Genomic DNA, 27066 nt, shown 5'->3' on the forward strand with positions numbered 1-27066 from the left:
GTGCTCCCACCCACCACTATCAGATCCTCTAAAAAAGTAAGATGCTTCAATTTTTACTAACATTAACTGAATATCTGTTTATGTGCTAGACATTCTTCTAGGCCCTCATTGTGTTAAATAATTTAATGGGAAACAGCCTGATGCATAGAAAGAACTCGGGCTTTTGGGTAAGACTTGGGTTCAAACCTTAGTCCAGACCAATTAACTATGCAATCTTGGGCAGGTTCTGTGTCCTAGCCTTGGCTTCTTAAATGGAGATATTTGTTTCGCATCTTGCTGCAAGGAATAAAAAATTTTCTCCTAATTCTCACATTCATTTCACTTCCAATCCTCCCATCTTATGGGTACCTGGCTGAATCAGTCTAAAGAGCATGCCACTTTTGATCTCAGGGTGGAGTTCAAGCCCCACGTGGACTGTAGAGATTTAAAAAAAAATTACCCCCAAAACCCTATACCTACATTTTAATTTTATTAAAAAAAAAATATTGTTTTTTTAGTAATCACTACACCCAATGTGGGGCTCGAACTCACGACCCCGAGATCAAAAGGGGCGGAATCAGCCAGGCACCGCCCTAATCCTACATTTTTAAATGCTAATTTTTTTTCCCATAAAACATTGACACAATTTTTTCTGTGTGACTTGTTTTAAATCATATAGGACTTTGGATGACAGGTAGTCTTTAAAATATTGTCCCGTCAGGGACTCCTACTTATAAAGAGGTCTCAAGAGTAAGTCTCCCATAACAAGCAGATCGTGGTTAAAAAGGAAAGAGAACAGAAGAAACTTCAGTTTCGATGGAAATATCAAATTTGGTCAAGGGGGCCTCGCCCGTTTTCATTTTTTATTGGCTAAGCTTACCATCAATCTCACCAGTTGTAAATAAACTGGATACGGAAGCATGTTGTTAAGGGGTGGGACCTTCCTGTCGCCATTGCTAAGGTGGAGGGTTCGTTCTCTAATAGGCTGGAAGCTGCTTTTCCCGCCCTCTCGCAGCAGTTGCTAAGAGGCGGGATTATAGAGTTCGTAAAGGACTGAGGGTTCGAAGCTCCACCCATCCGATTGGTGGGTAGGGGGCAGGTCTTGCAGTGGATAGGCTGCTGGCCCTGCCTGTTCCGGTTAGTTGCCGGGGAGAGGCACGTGAAGAGGAGGCGGCGTGAGGCGACCACGGCGGGAGGAATGAAAGTGGCGGTCTCCCCGGCAGTTGGTGCTGGGCCCTGGGGCTGGAGGGCTGGGGGCCGTGAGGGCGGCGGGGTAGTGCGGCTGCTCCTGATCATCTTTGGCTGCTTGGCCTGCGGCTCAGGTACCGCCGGGGCAGCCGCCGCCTTGGGGGCGGGTGCCGAGAGGGTTATATTTAGAAAAGTGGGGAGTGTCCCTAGGGTGCGGACCGTTTTTCCGCAGTGAGGTGCGGACGTGGTGCGGAAAAAGCAGCTTCGTCGTCGTCACTGAGGGATCAGGGTTATGGGATGGCCTGGGGGAGCTACTAGAGTGGGGAGGAGCTTGGAGCCTTTTGGCAGAGACTGGAAGGGAGGCCTGGACTGGGTGAGATGCGGTCCTGGGGGCTGAGTCGCGCTGCCTGGGCCTCCTTGGTTTTCCTGGTTAAAAGTGAGGGGACACGAGTTCCATTGCTAGCGGGCAGAGTTGCCACTGGAATGGGGGCATCCCATTCATTGAGCAAGTTAGCAACACCTTCTGAGCGTCTGTTCTGTCCAGACTCTGGGCATGGGTGTGGCTGAACGGATCATTTTAATTCACTGAAATGGAGTGAGTTCTATCTAACGTCTTCTGTTCTTGTAAGATCCTGGCGCTGTTAAATTCGCGTTTCCAAAAAAACAAAACAAAAAACCACCACCAACAACAAAAAAACATCATTTCTCAAGCAAATTTACTGCTATCTACCTATTGGTGGATGATTGGCTTTGGACTGAAATGAAACTGTTTCCCTTTAACGCTCTAACTCATAAAACCTAGAATGTTTCTAAAAACCTCCTACCCTCTTATCAAATGCACAACACAAAAATAAGTGAGGTTCCCAAGTTCCGCTGGAGAGAGTTTGAAACGTGGGGTTCGGGATAATCGTATCTTGGAAACACAGTATGCTCTCACCTCTCCCATCCTTTGCTGCCTATCTCATGCAGTCACGTAAGATTATCCGTAGCTGCAGCTTTAAGGTTGTCTCAGGATCCATAGATCTAGTTCCAAGTGTAATGTCCTCCGTCCTCCATCCTCCGGCAATGGTTTGGGTCCCCCCACCCCCACCCCGGTGTGGGGGTGTGGGGCAGGGAGAGAAGGTAGTAGGTCTGCCAGAAGGTACTTTTCCAGAGGAGAGGGCCGGAGTAACATTGAAGGGCTACTTTTGGTCCGAATGAACTTGGGCCAGATGGTTAACCTCTAAAATGGGGTAGTGGATTGGGGGGTTGAAAGAGAAAAATAAATTCAAAAATGTCTCTAGTCAGTGCTCAATCAGCAGACACTTTAATGAGACACTTTTATGAGAGGAACAGGGGCTTCTTAGCTTGGAGGGGGGTAGACAGGTTGATGTTCTGCGTGGCTAGGTAGATCATGTGTGTGGCAGCTACAAACAGCTGATCATGTAGTACAGAAGAACTTTCTAAAAGCCAGATGTACCTAAAAAAATGCAGTATTTCAAAAGGTAGGTAGTATTTTCTCATTGGAAGTTTTTGATTATAAAAATGATGTGAGTTTATTTTAGACTATTTGGGAAACACAATTAAGTAAAAAGAAGTAGAAAAAAACCCTCACTGTTTATTCCTTTCAGAGACAATCCATTGTAGCACACTTTCTCCTGGTCTTTTTTTTAAATGTGTTTCTAATAAAAAAATTTGAAGGGGCACCTGAATGGCTCAGTGAGTTAAGGCCTCTGCCTTTGGCTCAGGTCATGGTCCCAGCATCCTGAGATCGAGCCCCAAATCTTAACGGGCTCTCTGCTCAGCAGGGAGCCTGCTTCCTCCTCTCTCTCTGCCTGCCTCTCTGCCTACTTGTGATCTCTGTCTGTCAGATAAATAAATAAAATCTTAAAAAAAAATTTTGGAGGGTGCCCGGAGGGCTCAGTTGGTGCAGCGTGTGACTCTTGATCTTATGGTTGTGAGTTCAAGCCCCACATAGGGTGTAGAGATTACTTAAAAATAAAATCTTAAAAAAATTTTTTTTAGTTGATAATACATTCATAGACCTGTCAGCAAGCCAGTTCTCCTTGTAGGCCACCCGTTATTTCTCATTTGATTTTGTAACATAAGCATTTTCTTTTTCTTTTTCTTTTTTTTTTCATTTATTTATCTGACAGACAGAGATCGCAAGTAGGCAGCGAGGCAGACAGTGAGAGAGGAGGAAGCAGGCTCCCCGCTGAGCAGAGAGCCTGATGCGGGGCTCAATCCTAGGACCCTGGGATCATGACCTGAGCCGAAGGCAGAGGCTTTAACCCACTGAGTCACCCAGGCGCCCCCATAAGGATTTTCTTATATCATTTAAAATTCTTCTTAAATGTTATTTTTATTTGTATTCTATTTTTTGGACAGACCATTTAATGTTTCTGAAGTAAATGTGTGGTGTTTATATTGTTGGTTGGACATTTGTTGTGTTTCTAGTTTTTCATTGTAGATAAGACTTTGTGAACTTTTTGTGTATAATTTTTTACTGCATTTAGATTATATTTTTAGAATAGATTCTCAGAAATAGATTTATTAGATCAAAAACCAAAACATATTTAAGGCCCTTGAAACACCTTGCTGAAATATTTCCTGAAAAGGTGTGCTTGTTTACACCACTAACAGCACTAATTGCTTGTGACCCATATGCTTGCCAGTATTGGTATTTCAGCATTGGAGATATACACCTTTGTTAATTTGATAGACCAAAAGTAGTGTTTTAACATGGCGTTTCTTTACATTTGCATTATTTTGAGGGAGCATCTCCTTTAGTAGCTATTTAATTTTTCTTTAGACTAAGATTTTTTGGAATGTGTGTGTCCTTTGTTCTTGGTGTACTTGTAATTACTCTTTATTGGAGTTTTTCTTTTAAGATTTTATTTATTTGACAGAGAGAGAAGGAGAGCACGTGAAGCAGGGGGAGGGGCAGACAGAGGGAGAGGGAGAAGCAGACTCCCGCTAGCAGGCAGCCTCATGGGGCTCTCTGCCTGCCTCTCTGCCTGCTTGTGATCTCTCTGTCAAATAAATAATAAATAAAAATCTTTAAAAAAATAAAAATAAATTTGTATGAACTTTCTAATATATTAAGGGTATATATATTTTATAATCTATTTATTTATTGAAAAAAATTCTTTAATTTGTTTACCCTCTTTTACTTTTTTTTTTTTTAAAGATTTTATTTATTTATTTGACACAGAGAGAGAGATCACAAGCAGGCATAGGCAGGCAGAGAGGGGGGGAAGCAGGCTCCCCGCTAAGCAGAGAGTCTGATGCAGGGATTGATCCCAGGACCCTGAGATCATGACCCAAGCCAAAGGCAGAGGCTTAACATACTGAGCCACCCAGGCACCCTTCTTTTACATTTTTTTAAAAAAGATTTTATTTATTTGAGAGGGAGAGAGAGAGCCAGAGAGAGCACACATTGGGGGAGGGGTAGAGGGAGCAGGGATTCCCCAAGGACAGTGATATGACCAAGCTGGCTTGGCACTGCTGAGCTGACTTGGGGCTCAATCCAGGACCCTGGGATCATGACCTGAGGCCAAGGCAGAGGCTTTTTTTTTTCCCCTCTCTTGAAGGCAGATGCTTAACCTACTGAGCCACCCAGGCATCCTTACCCTATTTTCTTAAATTGAAGTATAGTTGACATACAATGTTATTATTTTAAGGAATACAGCATAGTAATTTGGCTAACCTATGCATTACACCATGCTCACTCACCACAATAGGTGTAGTCCTGTTTTACCTTTTTATTTTTTTTTAATTTTTATTTATTATTATTTAAAAATTTTTTTTTACTTAATTCATTTAACAGACAGAGATCATAAGTAGGCAGAGAGGTAGACAATAAGAGAGGAGGAAGCAGGCTCCCTGCTGAGCACAGAGCCTGATGCGGGGCTCGATCCCAGGACTCTGGGATCATGACCTGAGCTGAAGACTGAGGATTTAACCCACGGAGCCACCCAGGCGCCCCTCTTTATTATTTATTTTTTGCTTTTATTTTTAAAGATTTTATTTATTTACTTAACAGAGATCACAAGTAGGCAGAGAGGTAGGCAGTAAGAGAGGAGGAAGCAGGCTCCCTGCTGAGCACAGAGCCTGATTCGGGGCTCGATCCCAGGACCCAGAGATCATGACCTGAGCTGAAGGCAGAGGCTTAACCCACTGAGCCACCCAGGCACACCTATTTATTATTATTTTTAAAAGATTTTATTTATTTAGGGTAGAGAGAGAGTATGAGGGGGGAGGGGCAGGGGAGGAGGGAGAATGAATCCAAAGCAGACTCCACACTGAGTGTGAGCCCCAAGTGGGGCTTGATCCCACCACCACGAGATCACGATCATGACCTGAGCCAAAACCAAGAGTCAGTCAACCGGCTGAGCCACCCAGGCACCCTCCTTTTTATTTTTAAATTTATTTTATTTTATTTATTTATTTAAAGAAGATTTTATTTATTTATTTGACACAGAGAGAGAGGGAATACAAGCACAGGGAATGGGAGATGGAGAAGCATACTTACTGCTGAGCAGGGAGACCGATGTGGGGCTTGATCCCAGGACCCTGGGATTGTGATCTGAGCTGAAGGCAGACACTTAACTGACTGAGCCACCTAGGTGCCCCTTTTTTGATTTTTTAAATAGATTTATATTTTTATGTAGTCAATTTTATTCTCTAGTTATTTCCATTACTTTATGCTTAGAGAGCCCTCAAAAATTAAATTTCTATCATTTTTATGCTACTCTTTAATTTTTTTATTTTACTTTTTAATCTATAATTAATGTTAGTATTTGGTATAAGGTGAGGATCTAGATAGGTCTTATTTTCCAAATAACCAGTCAGTTGTCCCAGCATCCCATTGAATGATGCTTTGCTAAGTGCACTGTTTAAGATGTTATTTTTTAAGAAGGCTTTTAAGTATGAGCTGAATTACCTCTTGAAAGAAATGAACAGAGGCTATTTAAGAGGTTGTTTTTCATGACTTTTTAGGGTTTCTTCCTGTCCTCACATAGTTTGAATCATTTTTATTGATTCTACCTGTAGACGTTAAGTGATTAGTGCTATTGATTAGTTTATAATGACTGTAAGCAAGTATGAAGTTATTAACCTTTGAATAACTGCTTTATGGGTAAATGTGATAAGCAAGTTATGATTCACTACATTCTTTGAAGGCATTTTCTAAAATCTTTGGGCTCAGAAGGCATTTTCTCGAATGTTTAATCTGTTCTGCTTTTTAACATGCTGGCTTTTGAGGGGAGAGGAAGAAAGGTGGTGTATATCCTTTTGCTACAGGAAGCGCAAAATTTTAAGTGAGCATTTTGACAACTTGTGTATGTTTAAGGTTACTTGGTTTAGTTCTGTGTTGTTAACAATTTAACCTAGAGCTGGAGTGGTGATTGTTTCACAGAGTATCCCTTTTGGCTGAATTGGTGTATTTCACAGCTCAGTAACTTTCCCAAAGATGTGGCTGGCCAAGGTGCTGATTTCCATAGGGGGTTGCTACTAAGGACATTAGTTTATTTATTTAGTTAGTTAGTTAGTTAGTTAGTTAGTTACTTACTTACTTACTTGAAATTGTTTCCCTAGAATGTTCTGTAACTTGGGAAAATGACGAACTAGATTTTATTTATTTATTTATTTAATTTATTTATTTGACAGACAGAGATCACAAGTAGGCAGAGAGGCAGGCAGAGAGAGAGGAAGGGAAGCAGGCTCCCTGCTGAGCAGAGAGCCTGATGCAGGGCTCGATCCCAGGACCCTGGGATCATGACATGGGCGGAAGGCAGAGGCTTTAACCCACGGAGCCACTCAGGGGCCCTGACAAACTAGATTTTAAAAGATGTTGCTTATTACAGAGCCATTTTATTTCTTTAAGAAAATGGTATCAGAGAATTTTAAAATTAGTTTCGAAACACTGATGCCTTTTCTTGGCATTAAGTTTTTCAAATGCCCTGTACTATTGACATTATTTGTATTTTTCTATCTTCTTGAAAATAACAGTGGGCTTAAAAATGTGTAGTTTTCTATTACTTGGTGCTGTGGGAGAGAAGGGGTTACCAAGTGTGACTCTTGTTTTTGTTTTTTTATTGAACAAGTGTATGTTTTTACTTTGGGCTTTGTTGTTTGTTTGTTTAAGATTTTATTTATTTATTTAATTGCCAGAGAGTGAGAGATGGCAAGAGAGGGAACACAAATAGGGGGAGTGGAAGAGGGAGAGACAGGATGCTGTCAAGCAGGGAGCTGGATAGAGGTGTCAATTCCAAGCCCCAGGAATCATGACCTGAGCAGAAGGCAGACACTTAACGACTGAGCTACCCAGGTGCCCCTACTTAGGGCTTTGTACACAGATTGGATGTTCTTTTAAGGAAGTAATAGATTCTGTACAACATCTTTTTTTTAATACATCCAGTGTTTTTATATACCTCAATGAATTTGTCAGTATAGTAGTTTTAGCATTCACATAACCTTACTCTCTCTCTTTTTTTTTTTTAAAGATTTTGTTCATTTGATACAGAGAGAGAGAGAGATCACAAGTAGGCAGAGAGGCAAGCAGAGAAGGGTGGGGTGGGGGGGGAAGCAGGCTCCCTGCCAAGCACAGAGCCCATCAAGCTCAATCTCAGGACCCTCAGATCATGGCTGGAGCTGAAGGCAGTGGCTTAACCGACTGAGCCACCCAGGCATCCCAAAAAGCCTTTTCTTAAAAAGTTCTATTTATTTAAGTAATCTCTATACCCAACATGGGGCTTGAACTCACAACCCCGAGATCAGGATTTGCATGCTCTTCCCACTGAGTCAGCCAGGTGCTCCAAGAAAAATAAACTCTTGAACCATATTTACGAGTGGGTATTTTATCAGTACATTTGTGGGCTTGCTAGTGAGACCTCTTTAAAAAGTTTCATTTGGGGGCACCTGGGTGGCTCAGTGGGCTAAAGCCTTTGCCTTTGGTTCAGGTCAATATCCCAGCGTTCTGGGATCGAGCCCCTGATCGGGCTCTCTGCTTAGGAGGGAGCCTGCTTCTTCCTCTCTCTCTCTCTCTGCCTGCCTCTCTGCCTACTTGTGATCTCTGTCTGCCAAATAAATAAATCTTTAAAAATTTCATTTTATAAAAGATAGTCTAGGAGGAAATCCTAATTACTACTGGACTAAACCCTAGTGAGAAGCTGATAGATGGGGTGGGGGGGTGGGAATCAGGGCATGCTACCTCAAAATACAGCATCTTGGCATATTGAATGTTTTAAGCTGAGGGAGTTTAAGAAAACAGTAGAAACAGGAAGGTCTCTCTGACCTCCCCACCTCACCCTTCTGTGAAACAGACCATAAAACCCTGTGAGAGGTGCCCTCCCTCCTTCTACCTGAGGAAATGCAGATAAGGGGATGGCAAGAGGAATCCAAGCAAACAAGCCTCACTCAGTTTCCCCCAGCTTACTACCATTACCACAATTTTCTTTACCCCATCACACTCTTTCCCAAGTGTGTACTCTTCATGAAATGAAGCAAGCTATTTCTTTGGGTCTGCATTTCCTTATGAAGGCTTTTGTGTCATGTAAAACTTTTATTAAATGTGTATGGTTTTCTGTTGTTAATCTTTGTCAGTTTAAATTTTCAGACCCAGCCAGGGATCCTAAGAGGATAGAGGAAAACTTTCTTCCCCTACAATATGAAGGCTGAATTTCCTTCCCTTTCCCTTTCTTTTTCCCTCTTCCTTTCCCTTTCCCTTTTCTTTTCTCTCTTTTTTAAAGATTTTATTTATTTCTTGGAGAGAGAGTGCCAGAGCGAGCATGAGTGGGGGGAGGGGCAGAGGGAGAGGGACAAGCAGACTTCCTGCTGAGCAGAGAGCCCATAGGGCTCCAGCCCAGGACCCTGGGATCATGACCTGAGCTGAACAGATTTTTTTTTTTTTTTAAGATTTTATTTATTTATTTGACAGAGAGAGTGAGAGAACACAAGCAGGGGGAGCAGAGGGAGAGGGAGAAGCAGGCTCTCCATCAAGGAAGGAGCCTGAACAGGGAGCCTGATGCAGGGCTCTGCTGGACTCGATCCCAGGAGCCCAAGATCATGACCTGAGCCGAATGAAGGCAGATGCTCAACAACTAAGCCACCCAGGTGTCCCTGAAGGCAGATGCTTAACCAACTGAACCACCCAGGTTCCCTAAGACTGAATTTTTAAAAAAATTAAAATATAATTCATGTATAATAAAATTCACCCTTTCAGTGGTTTTTAGTATGTTCACAAGGTTGTGTATCCATCACCACTGACTAATTTCAGAGTATTTTTATCACTCCAAAATGAAACCCCATGTGTTTTAGCAGTCACTCACCATTCACTTCTCCTTCCAGTGAGGAGAAATCTTTCTGTCTCTCTGGATTTGTGTATTCAGGACATTTCATATAAATGGAATCACTCGATATGTGGTCTTTTGGTCTGGCTTCTTTCTTTTTCTTTCTTTCTTTTTTTTTTTTTTTAAAGATTTTATTTATTTATTTGACAGAGAGAGATCACAAGTAGGCAGAGAGGCAGGCAGAGAGAGAGGAGGAAGCAGGCTCCCCGCCCAGCAGGGAGCCCGATTCGGGTCTCGATCCCAGGACCCTGGGATCATGACCTGAGCTGAAGGCAGAGGCTTTAACCCACTGAGCCACCCAGGCGCCCCAGTCTGGCTTCTTTCATTGAGAATGTTTTAAAGGTTCATCCACATTGGAGTATGTGTTAGTACTTCCTTTTTTTTAAAGGATTTTTAAAGTTTTATTTACCTTTTTATTACTATTTTTTTAATTAATTATTTTTATTAACATATAATGTATTATTTGCCTCAGGGGTACTAGTCTTGAATCATCAGGTTTACACATTTCACAGCACTCACCATATCACATACCCTCCCCAATGTCCATAACCCAACCACCCTCTCCCTATCCCACCTCCCCCCAGCTACCCCCAGTTTGTTTTGTGAGATTAAGAGTCTCTTATGGGGGCGCCTGGGTGGCTCAGTGGGTTAAAGCCTCTGCCTTTGGCTCAGGTCATGATCCCAGGGTCCTGGGATCGAGCCCCACATCAGGCTTCTCTGCTCTACAGGGAGCCTGCTTCTCCCTCTCTCTCTCTGCCTGCCTCTCTGCCTCTGTCTGTCAAATAAATAAATAAATAAAATCTTAAAAAAAAAAAAAAAAAGAGTCTCTTATGGTTTGTTTCCCTCCCGATCCCACCCTACAACCCAGTAATCACTCTACTGGGTATTTACCCTAAAGATACAAATGTAGTGATCCGAAGGGGCACGTGCACTGAATGTTTATAGCAGCAGTGTCCACAATAGCCAAACTATGGAAAGAACCTAGATGTCCATCAACAGATGAATGGATAAAGAAGATGTGGTATATATAAAAGAAGATGTGATTATATATATATATATATATATATATATATATATATATATGCACACTGGAATACTATATAGCCATCAAAAGAAATGAAATCTTGCCATTTGCAACTACGTGGATGGAACTAGAGGGTATTATGCTGAGTGAAATAAGTCCATCAGAGAAAGACAATTATCATATGATCTCTCTGATATGAGGAATTTGAGAGGCAGGGTGGGGGGCTTGGGGGTTAGGAAAAATGAAACAAGTACTTCTTTTTATGGTTGAACAATATTCCACTGTATAGATGGGTATATCACATTTTGTTTTATCCATGAGTTCATCAGTTGGTGGATGTTTGGGTTTCTACTTTCTAGTTATTGTGGATGTTGCTGTTATGAACATTCATGTACAAGTTTTTGGGTGAGCTTGTGTTTTGTTTTCTTGGGTATATACATAAAGTGGAATTGCTGGGTCATATGATAACTCTATGTTTAACTTTTTGAGAAATTGACAAACTGTTTTCCAAAGAGGCTGCACCATCTTACATCCCCAGCAGCCCTTTATGAGGGTTCTAGTTTCTCACATCCTGGCCAGCTCCTGTTACTGTCCTCTTTTTTATTTTAGCCTTCCTAATGGATATAAGGTGGTATTTCCTGGTGGTTTTGATTTGTATTTCCCTGAGGACTAAAGATGTTGAACATCTTTTCATGTTTCTTGGCCATTGTGTATCTTCTTTGGAGAAATACCTATTCAGATCCTTTTGCCTATTTTTACAGTTGGGTTATTTCTCCTCTTATCGTTGAGTTGTAGTTCTTTATATATTCTGGCTAGTAGACCCTTCTCAGATATATGATTTGCAAATATTTTTTCCCATTCTGTGCATTTTACTGTTTTCCATTTTGTGCATTTTTTTTTTAAAGATTTTATTTATTTATTTGACAGAGAGAAATCACAAGTAGGCAGAGAGGCAGGCAGAGAGAGAGGAGGAAGCAGGCTCCCTGCTGAGCAGAAAGCCCGATGTGGGGCTCGAACCCAGGACCTGGGATCATGACCTGAGCCGAAGGCAGCGGCTTAACCCACTGAGCCACCCAGGCGCCCCCCATTTTGTGCATTTTACTGTCTGTTTACTTTCTTGATAAGGTCCTTTTTTTTTTTTTTAAAGATTTTATTTATTTATTTGACAGAGATCACAAGTAGGCGGAGAGGTAGGCGGGGAGAGAGAGAGAGAGAGAGAGGAGGAAGCAGTCTCTCTGCTCAGTGAAGGCAGAGGCTTCCCACTGAGCAGAGAGCCTGATTCAGGGCTCCATCTCAGGACCCTGAGATCACGACCCGACCCGAGCCGAAGGCAGAGGCTTTAACCCACTGAGCCACCCAGGTATCCCGATAAGGTTCTTTGAAACACAAAAGTTTTAAATACTTAAGAACTCTGATTCATCTGTTTTTTCCCTTTGGTTGCGTGTGCTTTTGTGTCATATCTAAGACACTATCGCCTAATCCATGGTCAGGAAGACTCAACTTGTGTTTTCTTCTAAGAGTTTTGTAGTTTTTGCTCTCATGGTTAGGTTTAAGGCAGGAATTAACTTCTAAATTAGTCATAGCTTTACCAAAGCCATTTTGGACTGACAAGTGTCCTTGCCTTTTTTGTGTGTGTAACTTCGGTATTTTAATGTTTGGTTGAGGGTTTTTTTGTGTTTTGTGTTTTGTTTATTTATTATATTCAGTTTATTTATTTATTTATTATTTAGTATATTTAGTTTATTTAGTTTAAATCTACCTATCTTTGTACCTAGACCAGAGTGATAACTTAATTTCCACTTATAATAGCATTTAATAAGTTAGTACAACATAGAACTCAAGGAAAAAGTTATTAAACTATTTTGTGGTAAAGAATGTAGCTTGTGGGGGAACCTGGGTGGCTCAGTGGGTTAAAGCCTCTGCCTTCGGCTCAGGTCCTGGGATCGAGACCCGCATCAGGCTCTCTGCTCGGCAGGGAGACTGCCTCCCCATCTCTCTGTGCCTGCCTCTCTGCTGTCTGTCAAATAAATAAATAAAATCTTAAAAAAAAAAAAAGAATGTAGCTTGTGCAAACTTGGGTGGGAAGGTATGAGAGCGGTCACTTTTAAGCCTTGCATTGGCTGGGATTGAATACAGACTTCTGAATGGAGGCTCGTCTGTCTTGGCAAAAATCAAAGGAGTGCGTGTATTAAATGACTGCTCTTAAAACCTGAAACAAAGCAGCTGGAAAAAAGGAACTTTATGATATTTTAGTATCTTCTTAAAGTACTGTATATGCAAAAACATTGCTAAGTCTGTTCATCCTTCTCAGAAAAAGGGTAGAGGAAATAAGTAGATGGCGTTACTTTGGCTGTGCCTTTATAAGGGAAGCAGGACCTGGATGTAAATCTCAGTTAAGTTGTTCACTAGCTGTGTGGCTTTGGGCAAGTTGCTTAATCCTTCTTAAGCATTAATTTTTGTTATTATTATTATTATTATTATTTTTTAGATTTTATTTATTTATTTGATAGAGAGAGACAGCGAGAACAGGAACACAAGCAGGGGGTGTGGGAGAGGGAGAAGCAGGCTTCCCGCCGAGCAGGGAGCCTGATGTGGGGCTCGATCCCCAGGACCCTGAGCCTAAGGCAGATGCTTAACCACTGACCCACCCAGGCGCCCCTTAAGCATCATTTTTTAAAAATTTGTGAAACAGGGATTATGAGAGTCCCTGCTTCATAGCACTGTTGGAGAGTGAAATGAAAGACAGCATACTGTCTTAATAAGCACGTACTAGGGCGCCTGGGTGGCTCACTGGGTTAAGCCTCTGCCTTCAGCTCAGTTTGTGGTCTTAGGTCCTGGGATCAAGGCCCACATTGGGCTTTCTGCTCAGTGGAGAGCCTGCTTCCTCCTCTTTCTCTTCCTGCCTCTCTGCCTACTTGTGATCTCTCTCTCTCTGTCAAATAAATCAATAAATTTAAAAAATAAGCACTTACTAGTAGCTTTTATTGCTTATTCAGGGTTAGTGCCTATAATATCTAATTTCTTCTCTCATTTCAGTTTTCTTGTTTCTTAGTCCCTCACATTTTAACCCCAATTTTGAGAAAGTGGTCAGGGGTCAGTATTGTAACAGCATTGCCTGGTAACAGGTGGTAGCTACACTTGTGAGCACAACATAAGGGATAGACTTAAAGAATTCACTGTATTGTGCACCTGATACTAATGTAACATTGTGTGTCTACTCTACTTGAATAAAAAAAGAAAACATTGGGGTGCCTGGGTGGCCTTCTGCCTTCGGCTCAGGTTATGATCCCAAGGTCCTGGGATTGAGCCCCACATTGGGCTCCCTGCTTGGCAGGGAGCCTGCTCCCCGCCCCCACCGCCTGCCTCTCTGCCTACTTGTGATCTCTCTCTCTCTCTCTCAAAAAAAAAAAAAAAAAATCTTTAAAAAAAAGAAAACAAAAACTGTGGTCAGGTTCTTTTTTATGGAATGAATTGTAGCTATTAACTTGTTCTGTTATACTCTGTTCTTGTTTCCTTTCTTTGCATAAAGCCGGAATCAATGCAAGCGTGGTCATGCTTCAGGAATCTGAAGTTCACAATTCGAATCACAGGCAACAATTCTGTTATAAAAATGTGCTTATCCCAAAGTGGCATGATGTGTGGACACGGATACAGGTAATTTGGAGGCCCCTGACTGGGGCAGCTTCTGTGAGTATCTTGTCTGTATGTGATTAGTGAGTACTTTGATACATTGTCCCCTATCAGCAACCTTGGTGTAGGGTTCAGATTATTCTGAATTGGGTTTTCATCAGTAATCATTTATACTTTTTTCCCCTCTCTGTCTCTGTTCCTTTAAGTAGCTTATAACACTTGACCCTGAGGTAACCTTCCTTCCTCTTTTTCCCAAAGAAGCTTCCTTCTTGTCCTCTCTCTCCTTGCGTGCGTGCGTGCGCGCGCGCACACACACGTACATGTACATGCGTACATGAACACACGCACGCCCCACCCCCCGCCAGGCCTTATGCCCTCTTTGGCCTGGAAACTGTTGCATGCCTGTCAGGATGTAAACTCTTGCCTTGCTGTTCTTATTCAATTTTGATTCAGCACGAAATGTTTCGTAAACCCCATGCCTGAAGTTTTCCCTTGATAGAATGGCTTTGGTTTCATTTATTTCATAACACTATTAAGCCACCTGGCAAGCGAGAACATCTGGCTGTAATAATAACTGAACAAAATGAGTCCTTTTGGAAACGCCGCTGCTGCTGTAAGCATAGTTACTGATAAGAGCGTTTGTTGTTCACATCAAAAACCTAAGGGTGGGCTTGTGGGTTTTTTGAATTTTCTTTATTTTATTGTCTGATATAAAGATCATATTCCATCTGAGACACATTATAACCAACATTTACCCATAATCAGTGATTTGTGACAAAGGGTTGAACTTCTTAGTCTGTCATTACAGAAACATTTTCAGTGTTCTGGGGCTGTTTCTGCCTGGCAATTTTCTTAATATTCTAGAGCCTTGTTTTGTATGATCTCTCATAAATAGCTATAGGGCTAACTCAGCTCGGAAGTCTTTTTTCCTCCTGTGTTGTTCTGCTTAATAGTAGATTCAGATCATGTTAACAACAAGACATTCTAACAGCTGCCTCTGTGTGCTATGTGCAGTGTTATTTGCCCAATTATATTTGAGCTGTTGCATCTCTATATTTCTTATAAGCCTTGTGGAAAACTGGCACTATTACTGATTTAGCTATTTACTCTAAAGGTTTTTTAAAATCTGTATTTATGAAAATTTAAAGTTCCTACTCTTTCTCATGCTGGTCTTACTTGTGTTACAGATCCGGGTAAACAGTTCCAAACTGGTACGAGTCACCCAGGTGGAGAATGAAGAGAAACTGAAGGAGTTAGAGCAGTTTAGTATCTGGAACTTTTTTTTCCTCCTTTTTAAAAGAGAAGTTGAATGACACCTATGTAACGTGGGTCTATACAGCCCAAAAAACCTGCCTCAAAGTTGAGATTATAGAGGAAGACACCCAGTACAATGTCACTGTGACCCGGAGTAAGTCTTTCCTCTGTTTTTCTGGTGGATTCTATCGTGAAAAGGGCTTTGGAGAGTGTAATTAGCGAGACAGAGAAGTTAGCTCAAGACAACTCCCTTTTGATTCTGATCATAACCTGAGTATACCACTGTTCCAAACGGTTAAGAGAGTCTCTCTCCTACATACAACCCTTTAGGCTTAGAATAAAGACCTCACTTAGGTGGTTCGGAGTACCTCCTTACCTAGGTTTGTGAAGACTTGTGTCCTAATACTTCCAGTGGCCCTGAGCTGATATGCTTAGTGTTCTTCAGGGTAAGACACATTTATTCCTGCTCTCTGGGCACTCCTAGACAAAGTTAGATGTCCTGGATATAAAGACCCGTATTTGAAGACCTGAGTCGTTAAATAATAAAAACTGAAGGCAAGCAGAACTGAATATGAATATTTCACAAGTAAAAAGGATTGTGGAACCATAAGAAACTATGAAAATCACTGCAGTTGAAGCCTTATTCAGTGGAACCGGGAGAAGTTTTCCCTTTTCTGAATATGTATGAGAAGGTTTCACAGAGGACTAGAATAAGTATCCTGTTGAACTTTCTGACTTTTGGTCTCTCCTTGGTTACTACCGAGGTCCTGGGATGTGTGAATAGCAGAAACATCCCTGGGTTTTGCTGCAAAATAGGTTGTGCTCTTCTAACTGCCCTATGGTTCCCAGGCTTTTTTGCTTGTATAGAATTTGCCTTTTGGGGGTTTTTTTGTTTGTTTTTGTGCCCCTTTCACATGTACTGATTCTTCTTGCTCCTGCTCTGTTTGAGAGCTCCTGAGACTCAGAGCTCTTGAATGTGAATGCCGTGGGAGTGTCTGGTATGCCACCGAGAGGCCTCTGCTCGGGGGCGCCCCCTGGTCCTGGGTGAGATGTGTTTTAGTGTAGGCTTTTCCAACACAGTGCTTGTGTAGCAGAAGGAAGTAGGTGGTGGTGTTGGGCAAGAAAAGCAGCCAGTTAGAGAACAACAGAGGGCCCAGACCCAAAGTTCTAGGCAAATCTGCTGAATCGGAACCCGCGAGAGACTTTTGAGTGAAAGCCGGAGTGGTAGAGACCCCTTGTGGGCGATTGCATGAAGTGCTGAGAGCATTAGGCCTAGCTCTATCTGAAGCAACCCTAGTTTCTTTTAGCCTTAGCATAGGTAACCAAAAAAAAATATAAGATCTCCAAAAAAGCAGAGGTTATACAGAGACCTACTTCTGTTTCCTGTTTGGAAGGGTTCCCAGGCTTTGTGTGGCATTTACAATGCTGTTTAGGTAGGTTGTTTGTGTTTATAGTTAACCCCTGAACAGTACGGGGTTGAGATGCTGGCTGATTTACTCCACCCCATCAGTCAAAGATCTGCATATAACTTTTGACTCCCCAAAACGTCATCATTAATAGCCTACCATTGACAGGAAGACTCACTGATAACATAAACAGTCAATTAATTCATATTTTATACGTTATACATATTATGTGCTGTATTCTTACTATGAAGTAAGCTAGAGAAAAGAAAATGTTACTAAGAAGCCGCAGGAAGAGAAAATGCATTTACAGTACTGTGATGTATTTTTCAGAAAAAGTCTGTATGTAAGTGGACCCGTGCAATTCAAACCCATGTTGTTCAAGGGTCAATTGTACTTTATTAGCTGACCTATAATGCCAACATTGTCTTTCATTCTATAATCCTTTATACTGTTTGTTTTCCTGATCAAACAGAAGTCTTTATTTGTTTCAGGATTTGACCCCAAACTCTTCTTCATTTTCCTTCTTGGACTTATGCTATTTTTTTGTGGAGATTTGCTGAGCAGGTAGGTTCCAAGGTTGGAGTGCAGAATGACGAGGCTTAGACCCACCCTGCTTCACTTTTATCATGGGGAAAGAGCTGCCCTTCCCTTTTCCATGAGCTTTATGGCTAGGCCATTCCCTGCTTGGGAAAAAAAAATCTTTAAATACTTTAATACATGTTACAATTTTTGCTTTTTTCTTATATTGAACAAGATTGGCAAGAATGAAAGTCTCCTTTTATTTTTTATTTATTTTTATTTTTTATTATTATTATTTTAAGATTTTATTTATTTATTTGACAGAGAGAGAGAGATCACAAGTAGGCAGAGAGGCAGGCAGAGAGAGGAGGAAGCAGGCTCACTGCTGAGCAGAGAGCCCGATGCGGGGCTCAATCCCATGACCCTGAGATCATGACCTGAGCCGAAGGCAGAGGCTTAACCCACTGAGCCACCCAGGCGCCCCTGAAAGTCTCCTTTTAGGTTGAGCCATCATGTGATGGGATTTAGCCAATACATCACCACCCTTTCCACCATTTGGAATAACATGTTAAGTCCTCCTTTTTCCAGGGCCATGTGTTGGTGAGTTTCATGCCATTCAGAGGTAAAGGAACAAACACCACCACTTACCATTTCCTATTTTTAGGAACCTCCAGCTAAGCTAGGTAAAACTGACATGTACAAATAAGAAGAAAACACAGGTAACTAAACATTGAACAAATGTAGAATTGACATTAACTTTGTACAAAAGTAAAAAGAATATTTGTGGAATAATGAATGAAAGCTACCCATCGGAGTTTGAAGTTGGGCTGGAGTGAGATAGGTAGAAGCGGTTCCTTATTTTGGGGATCCTGAGAGAAACTCATAGAGAGGGAGGAATGCCTGGCAGGAAGAGCCCGGCGGAGGAGCCGGAGCTCTCTATTCTAGGCCCTGATTCTGGTCTAGAAAGACGTTTATCTTTCTGGGCAGTCAGTCCAGTTCCAGTTTCCAGTGTCCACTCAGGCAGTGTCCTTGTACCTTCTTTTTCCCCAGTGAAGCTGGGCAGTTCCTTAGAAGAAAGATTCTCCTTAAAACCGGGTTGGGAGAGATGCTGTGATGGGATTGCGCAACTAGGCAGAGGCTTATTGTCGGCATATGTTTGAGGGGTCTTACTGATCCCCATCCTCCTGAGCCGGCACCAACCGCATTGTACCAGTCCCGTCAGTGTTCAGACCTCAAGATTTAGACATACACCTGCTCTCATATGATAGCTTTTTTCTGTCTTTCGGCTGGGTTACTTGTTCTTTTTTTTTTAAATATTTTATTTATTATTTGACAGAGAGAGAGATCACAAGTAGGCAGAGAGGCAGGCAGAGAGAGAGGGGGAGGCAGGCTCTCCACTGAGCAGAAGCCCGAAGCGGGGCTCGATCCCAGAAACCCTGAGATCATGACCTGAGCCAAGGGCAGAGGCCCAACCCACTGAGCCACCCAGGCGCCCCTGGGTTACTTGTTCTTGTTCGAACAATGCCGTGTGTGAAGACTGCGCACATAGTCATGAAGTAATGTTCTCTCTGCAGAAGCCAGATTTTTCTACTATTCCACTGGGATGAGTGTGGGAATTGCGGCCTCTCTACTAATCGTCATTTTCGTACTGTCCAAGTTCATGCCCAAGGTAAGTAGCAGAATCCTCATCTGCAGTCAGGAGGAACTTGGAAAGTGAGGGACTGTTTCTTGGATAATCTTACAGCACTGAAAATTTGCATTTGTGGCTGATAAGTTAATGTCCTTTTTCACTGATCTTTCCTTGATTCAGAAAGGTACTTTCCATGATGAAACTTGGAGTCTGATTGCGTACAAACTCCCCTTTCTTATTTAAATCCTGTGCACAGAGGGGAATTAAAGTCTCCTTCCCTGTTTGCTGATTACATAGCCAGGCTTTTAAGTTATTTAGCACCCTCGTTTCCCCAGTGGTCTTTGCACACTGTACCATTTTAAATATAAAGGACGTCTTCTTAAGGGATGTGGTTTTTGTGCATTTTCAGTAGGTTGAATTTTTAAAAAATCGTAGTTCCATTTTGCTGCTTTTATGTATGGAAAGCCTGTCGTAACTTTTTGTTTTCACTTCTACTCTGTCTTAGAAAAGTCCCATTTACGTCATCCTGGTGGGAGGCTGGTCCTTTTCTCTGTACCTCATTCAGCTAGTTTTAAAAAATTTACAAGAGATCTGGAGGTGTTACTGGCAGTATCTTTTAAGTAAGTGTTGTCGGTTTTGCTTTCCTTTTTATATGTTTATAGGTTGTTTTAGTTCATTTGATCCTGAAAAGATGTTGCCTGCTTACAGTCCATGTCCTTTTATTAATCTTTAAGAATCATAGTTCTAACCCTGTGTAGTCGTCACATTAAATGAAAATGGTGCTGCCAGGGAAAAGACTTTAATTGGTTGGTGTGTATAAGTATACCTCTCTTTACACAATAGGCATCTTTCTGAAAAGTTATAAATTGACTTTATTAATAGTATCATATTTTATTTTATTTATTTTATTTATTTATTTTTTTTTAAGATTTATCTATTTATTTGACAGAGAGAGAAATCACAAGTAGGCAGAAGTAGGCAGAGAGGCAGGCAGAGAGGGAGAAGCAGGCTCCCTGCTGGGCAGAGAGCCCGACGCGGGGCTCGATCCCAGGACCCCGGGACCACGACCTGAGCTGAAGGCAGAGGCCCAACCCACTGAGCCACCCAGGCGCCCCAATAGTATCATATTTTAAATGCACTTGAAGACCTTAAGAAGCAAAGGACTCTGCCGTGAATTTTTCTATGAAGTGAAGATCCTTTGGTTATACAGTTGATAACCCTTAATCTATCTTTTGAGAGGTGATTAATCTGGATTTTCATATATTAGGCTTTTTAAAACAGACTGTCCTAGAGTTGTTCAACATGTAGCTTTAATCCTCCATTTGAACCAGATAAATTTGGAAACAACAGAAAGAGTAGACACTTCAAGAGATAAATATGTTTGAGTAGTGAAAAAAGCGTGAATCCTGGGTAAATATCTTATCCATTTTCCTAGTTCGGTAGGCGCCATATAGCGAATGCACTGCTGCTTCCTGCACAAATTATTTTTACCAGTTATAGATCAGAAAGAATGTTTTTCTGATAACTCTTCTCTTAGGCTATGTCCTCACAGTCGGATTCATAAGTTTCGCAGTCTGTTACAAGTACGGACCCTTGGAGAATGAGCGGAGCATCAACCTGCTGACTTGGACCTTGCAGCTGATGGGCCTACTTTTCATGTATTCCGGTATCCAGATACCACATATTGCCCTTGCCATTATCATCATTGCACTGTGTACTAAGAACCTGGAGTACCCTATTCAGTGGCTGTTCATCACCTACAGGTGACCGAAACACAATATAACTTTGTATTGAAACACACCGTGTGGGATGCAATTGCGGCAAAAGGGTACAGAGGCGTTGACCTGGGAACCTCTTTGTTCATGGAAATTGATCTTATTATGCTTCTGCTTTTGTTCCTTCCAAGTCTTTCTTTTTAGACTCTCTCAAGGCATTTTTCTCATTTTATTTTCGTCATTTTATCTAAAATAAAAGCGTCCAGTAAAGTGTCATGTGTTCCTTTTACCACTAGGTGGTGCAAAGCATAGCACTTTTATACCACATGCCTCTGGTCACCTGGTTCTGGATTATTTCATACTGGCTCTCAGATTGCTTTGAGAGTTCTAGTCTTAAGATGTAGTTCAAAGCGTGTTATCGTCTTGCACAGTGAACATGGAGTGGTCATAGATTCTGAGGTTGTCAGTGGTGGGTCTGTTCTACGTAGTCAAGGTGATGCCATCAGTTTGGGGAATCTCAAGTTAATGGACCACAATCTTACACCATTTTCTTGTCATTTTTCCACTTTCCAAATATTTTGTCTATCATTTATAGGAAAATAAGTGAATTTATTCACATTAGTGAATACTATTGATCACTCTGACTTGTCATTCCTAGTCTAACACGTCAGGGGTATGTTATAGGTAAAGATGTCTCTAGAAGAAAGGTGGGGTGATGACTCTTAATGTCCAGGCTCTCTGCTGTATACTTGGCACACTGAAGGAAGCTAGAGGGCAGGCTGGATAGAAATTACTGATTAATGATTCATGATGTTATTTTGGTGAGCACAGAAAGATGTGTAAGGCAGCAGAAAAGACTGTCCCCCCTCGTCTCCTGACAGAAGAAGAATATCGGATACAAGGAGAAGTGGAGACGCGAAAGGCTTTAGAGGAGCTTCGAGAATATTGTAACAGTCCAGACTGCTCTGCTTGGAAGACTGTTTCTCGAATCCAGTCTCCAAAGAGGTAAACTCTTGGCCATCTATGCCAGGAATCTATCAGGGTGATTGTGACCTTGAGTTTTAACAGAGATCATACTTCTAGATAAACATTTTGTATTCATAGCTTTGTTTTCCTGCTCATCGAGGGGTAGTTGGGAAAAAGATAAATGTATCATCATATGTTAAGCAGTAGCCTGTTTTCTGCTTCCTTAAGGAACCGTCTACTCTAGATTTGATGGCAGCATTGAGAGGAGAAGACTCCAGTACCATATTAAGTTTCCTATGTGATAATTTTACATTGCTCTCTGAGTGGGTTTTTTTTTTTTTTTTTTTTTTTTTTTTTTTTTTTTTTTTTTTTTGGTGGGGTGTTCCCTTTTTACTTGGGCACCACCATACTGATGAGTATGTGAAGCTTCAATTTGGAATCCTGATGGCATAAACTTTATAGGGCCATAAACGTGAATAAATGTGTAATGCCCCATAATCTTCTCTTATCAGGATTACAGATGACTAAAGGAACCTTAGCACTTTCCTAACTAAAAGGATAGGCTAGTGCTTATTAAGCAGGATAGGGTTTCATGGGATGTTGGCCTCTGACCCCAGCTTTCCTTTTCTCCTTATTTCTTGCTTTTAGTCTGCTTCCCTGCCGGAGTAAGGCAGGCTCTGTAAAATTTGAGCTGTGAGTATATGGAGGGTTTCACTTCATTCTTATTTTGAAAGAAAACCAGAAAGGACAGAAGGCAGGTTCTTAATGAGTATTATCTTCTCTCTTCCAGATTTGCTGACTTTGTGGAAGGTTCTTCTCACCTCACACCAAATGAGGTTTCTGTCCATGAGCAGGAATATGGATTAGGGAGCATCATTGCTGAGGATGAAATCTATGAGGAGACATCCACTGAGGAGGAGGACTCAGATTTTCCGTATCCTGCTATCACACAACAGATCACCTCCTGACTTAGGTGGTGCTTCGTTATTTTTATATGGACTGGCTTGGCACCTCAGTGGTCCATGTTGCATGTATGCACCATTGCTTCTCAACTCCTTGAAACAGGGTGAGATAGTGCAAAACTTCTCCCACTGAAATTAGAAGCCGAAATAGGCTTCCCTCTGGAAATGGTCTTGGTGGTCTCCGTGGGATCTCTGAGGGAGAATGGGTAAAGCAGTGAATGCTTTCAATGCTTCCCATGTTTATGTTTCAAAAACAAAAAACCAGATGACCACAGCTAGCACGGCGTTCTAGCTCCTCTTAAAGATTGACTCGGTGGTGGCGTTTCTGCCACCACAGCTGGCACTCAAAAGTGAGAACTGTGTTACATGTGTGGTAACTCTTTGTGGACCCTAGGCTGCGTCTTCCAGAGAGAAATCCACAAATCTGAGCCTCCTTCACTTCTGCTTTTCTTTCAGTGACTTTAGAATAATCCTTGTTTTAGCTGTTTGAAGAGGAATATAGATTTTTATTTCTGTCTTGCTTTTGAAATGAATATATTTTTTTAAATGTCACAAATTCATGTTCCAGAACCAGGGAGTACTCCGGATCGACAAGCCCATGGGCCCTTACGTGTTTGTTAGTATGGGTCAGCCATTAAAGCCCCAGAATTGTTGTGTTGGGGTTTGAATTAGTTCTCACACATATGATATTCTAAGTCTTGCTTGTTTTTAGGAACATGCCTGTGAACTCTTCTGTAGGGGAGGTCTGTCAGGCTTTTATTATATTCAAGTTTTAATTCTATCTTAAGAAGACATTTGCATTCTTTCCTTGCCATTCCTCCAGCCCCCTTTGCCCTTCCAGGAAGTGTCTATTTCCTCAGCTGTGAAGTATGTACAATTTAGAGTTCGTTTCATTTCTTACATTCTCTTCCCCTTCATTTGTAGCATTATTCCTGCAAGTTGGGAGAAGTGATCATTTTTGAGAGAATTTTTTATGCATCCTCCATTTTCCTGTCAGTGGGACACATATCTTTGAGTTGCTGTGGAATCAAGAAACTCTCCTTTTCCTTTCTCTTCCTTTGTCTACCCATTCTACCTGTTCTTTTCAGCCTCTCCTTACCACATGTACTCTGCTCCCCCCACCATAATCTGGCTAATTTGCAAGCCCTGAGACTGTCTGTGAAGTTTCCTTGATATAACATAAAACTGTAGCTATGTAGCGGTCACAAGTTGCATTGCCACGAAATAGTCCTCCAGGTCACCTTCATGCCTCCGGATGTTCATTCATCTCTCAGAGTCAGACACAGTTTTCCATGAACTTAGTATACTTACTTGCAGTTCCATTTCTGACCAGAGATTCATGCTGCCTTTTATTACAGTGGCATTAGTTTCAGATTCTTTTGCCATTGGAAAGTACCCTTATAAACCAGCAATGTCATTTATGAGGGAGCAAATTCCCAAGTGTCTGTCATTTGGTTGGTTCTGGCTCAGTGATCTTTACCCCCGTACCTTGGAAGAGGCCATAATGACTCTAGCCAGGAATATGGGCACTGACGGCCAGAGCACAGCCACAGGTGCCCTGGTCCACTGGGATCACTGAGAAGGCAGATGATTTTTTAAAAAAACTGTAATGACTCCTTCAGGCTAGCCATTTAGCAGATAATCTTGTCGGGCCCGGGGCTCAGTGCTGACTTCCAGAATGTCAGCTCTGAGACTCCCGTCCAGGTGGCCAGTTGATTATTACCACCAGTGTTTTCCACAGCTTTACACTGTCCTAAAGTGACAACTACCTCAATTGGCAGCAAATCCACATACAGTGGAAAGTGAAAGGGCAGGATTTGGGCAGATGCTGTGGGTTAAAGTTGCAGGGCAAAGGAGCTTTGTACTGGGAGACCTTAATGCCTTTGTAAATTATGTACATGGTAAAAATCTTATCCCTCTGCAGAGAACTGTTAGGGCCTCTGGAATATACTATTTTTTGCTCTATATTTATAGAAATCAGGATCCAGCATATTTGAGCAGCTGTTAATTTGAAAAAATAATTCTGTACCACTGTACAAGTGGTCTCAGGATTACCTGGAGACTTTGGTGCCTTCCCCCAGAGAGCTTGTTCTGGAGGCGGTGGCTTGCCTCCAGGGTGACTTTCCCTGCCCTGCCTCTTATCTTTATCTCAGTGAGAAAGTGCTAAGAAACAGGGAAAGAGTCTTCTTTTTCTGTTTTGTTCAACTCCTCATGAAATCTCGTTTCCATCTCCAGATCACTTTTTGTCACTGACTTTGAACTTGGGGGAAGTATAGTCAAACCCAATTTGTGTGTGTGTGTGTGTGTGTGTGTGTGTGTGTGTGTAGGTGTGTGTGTGTGTAGGTATAGTCGGAGACCGGAGCTGCAGGCAGTGGAGGTGACCGTGTGTCCCGCAGCTTGACAGCTGCTCTGAGACTGGGAAGGACGACGGTGCCTTTGGTGTGCTGTGTGTCCTTGCTCTGCCTGCCCGTGTGGCCTTGCTCCAGATGCTTCAGTGCCTCCTTGTGCCCACAGATTGCTTGACTCCATAAGCTGCTCTTGTCTCCCTCTTGGCCACTTAGTCTGCTGGCTCCATCACTACTTGAAGCCCCCACTTAATTTTCTCTGGCAGTTACAGCTCTTGCAATTCAGCATAGTCTCGTCTCTCAGACTGATCTCATCCAAAAGGATTGAGGGGAGTTCACCATGGAGTGAACCGACACTGGAGCCACGTCTCCTGACACGTCAGTGTCAGCGTCAGCATCTTGCTTGTAAATACCAAGCTGTAAATTGGCCCCAGGGCTGAGGGTCTCTTCAGCATCGGAAATCTATCACCCCTAATTGATCTGACCAAGTTATAGAGAGCACGACTGCCATTAATGGGAATATGAGAGCCAGCTGGCCTAAAACCTTTCCCTCTTCACTTTCCCACTCAGATTGCTTTCATGAGACCTGCAGAGCCAATCACCAAAAATAAGGACGAGTCTAGCAACTTGGATGTCTTCTAATAAGGAAGTCCTACCAGCTACTTCATCCCACCAAAACTAGTTTATCTTCTCCCCCAAATTCATGACTTTTATGTCTGTTACAAAGGGAGTTTTGCTGATCACAGGCTTTGGGTTCCAGTGTTCTATTTTGTGCAGATACATCCCATCTGGGGCCTAGCCCTCTCTCCACCGACTGTGTTCCCTTCAGTCTAATTCCCAACTGGCATATACGTTAGAGATTTGATGAATGAAAGGACCCAAATAGGCCAGATAGTCCTCCCCGGCCCTGATATCCATAAAAAGCTTGGAAATGGATTATGCAATTGCCCTCAATCTTTTTGTTCCAGAAAAAAAGATGGGCTCAGATGGATGCCTGCGTAAAAATGGTTCTTAGCTGTGTACTCATAACTTTTCTCTGAATTGAGTAGTGAAATTTGAAGTAGGAGGAAAGGAAATTAAATGTCCTTCTAGTATTCCTTTGGACTCAGGTCTGACATATGAGATAATAACCTATATTGAAATGCCAAGAACTTTATCTCAACCAAGGAGAGGACAGTTTGACAGATTTATTATGCTTTCATGTTACATAGGCACTGAAACCAAGTAATAAACATATAAAATAGCCATTTGCACAAGGCAGATGCACCTAAAACCTCTTGTTTTGATGTAGCAGAAATTGATGATTATATTTAAGGAAACCTATGCAGTTATGGTGAGCCAGTGGTATCTCTTGGTAACGTAGCTTACGGCCCCGGTTGCCTAAGTTAGATTCTAGGTGGTTACTACCTTGAAAAGGGTGTTTGGTGCCTTATGTGATGGGAGCCAGAGCCTGCTAGGAATAGACAAAGCAGATTCATGTCCACATCAACACTCAGCTTTAGTGGGGGGTGGAAATGGCACACAGCCTCCCCCACATTTGGGACTTAGGGCTCCCATATTCCCTGCCTGCGTGTGTCATCTTCCTCTTCACACTCTTGACAGTAACTTGAAAATGGTGAAATCATCTTCTGTGAACTCTCCTACAGTATGGGCAACATTCGTGTCATGTTAGCATACTAGATAGCTCGTAGTGTGAGTGTTAGAACTGTTAGAGCCTGCCATGGTTTCTGTTTCCCATGTTTGCGGACTTGGTGGTAAAATAGCAGGGCTAAGGAATTCCTAGGTAAGTTTTAACCTGTGGGTAATGCCTTAGTGTTGTTTTAAAAGATTTGCCATTTATATTTAAAATAAATGTTCATGAATGTTTGAAAAGAACAAAACGATCAGGGATGGCTCTTTGCCATGGGTCTCATTTTCACTCTTTTCTGTAAGAAAAAATAACAATGTCTTATATATTTTTCATTTTTATTGTACAAGTTTGTAAGTAATGCCAATTTTAATAAAGTTTTATAGACTATGTAGTAGTCTCTCTCAATGAACGTGTACTTTTCTTACTTGGATCTCTTGAGGCAATTAGCTTCTAAGTTTCATCTTTCTGATGAGATGGTGTTGCAAGCC

General features: G+C 41.9%; 1 protein-coding gene across 1 annotated transcript; it reads left to right on the forward strand.

The window, feature by feature from the left end:
* Positions 1–1109: 1109 nt before the first annotated feature.
* On the forward strand, positions 1110–26965 carry NEMP1 (nuclear envelope integral membrane protein 1). Its single transcript, XM_047741510.1, is given in 9 exon segments — positions 1110–1301; positions 14051–14175; positions 15339–15428; positions 15430–15559; positions 17303–17375; positions 18905–18999; positions 20498–20723; positions 21507–21680; positions 22432–26965. Coding segments are annotated over 9 exon segments (1215 nt in total). The 5' UTR covers positions 1110–1177; the 3' UTR covers positions 22610–26965.
* The last annotated feature ends 101 nt before the right edge of the window (positions 26966–27066 follow it).

The sequence above is a fragment of the Lutra lutra genome, chromosome 8 (genome assembly GCF_902655055.1).
Source record: "Lutra lutra chromosome 8, mLutLut1.2, whole genome shotgun sequence".
Lineage (NCBI taxonomy): Eukaryota > Metazoa > Chordata > Mammalia > Carnivora > Mustelidae > Lutra > Lutra lutra.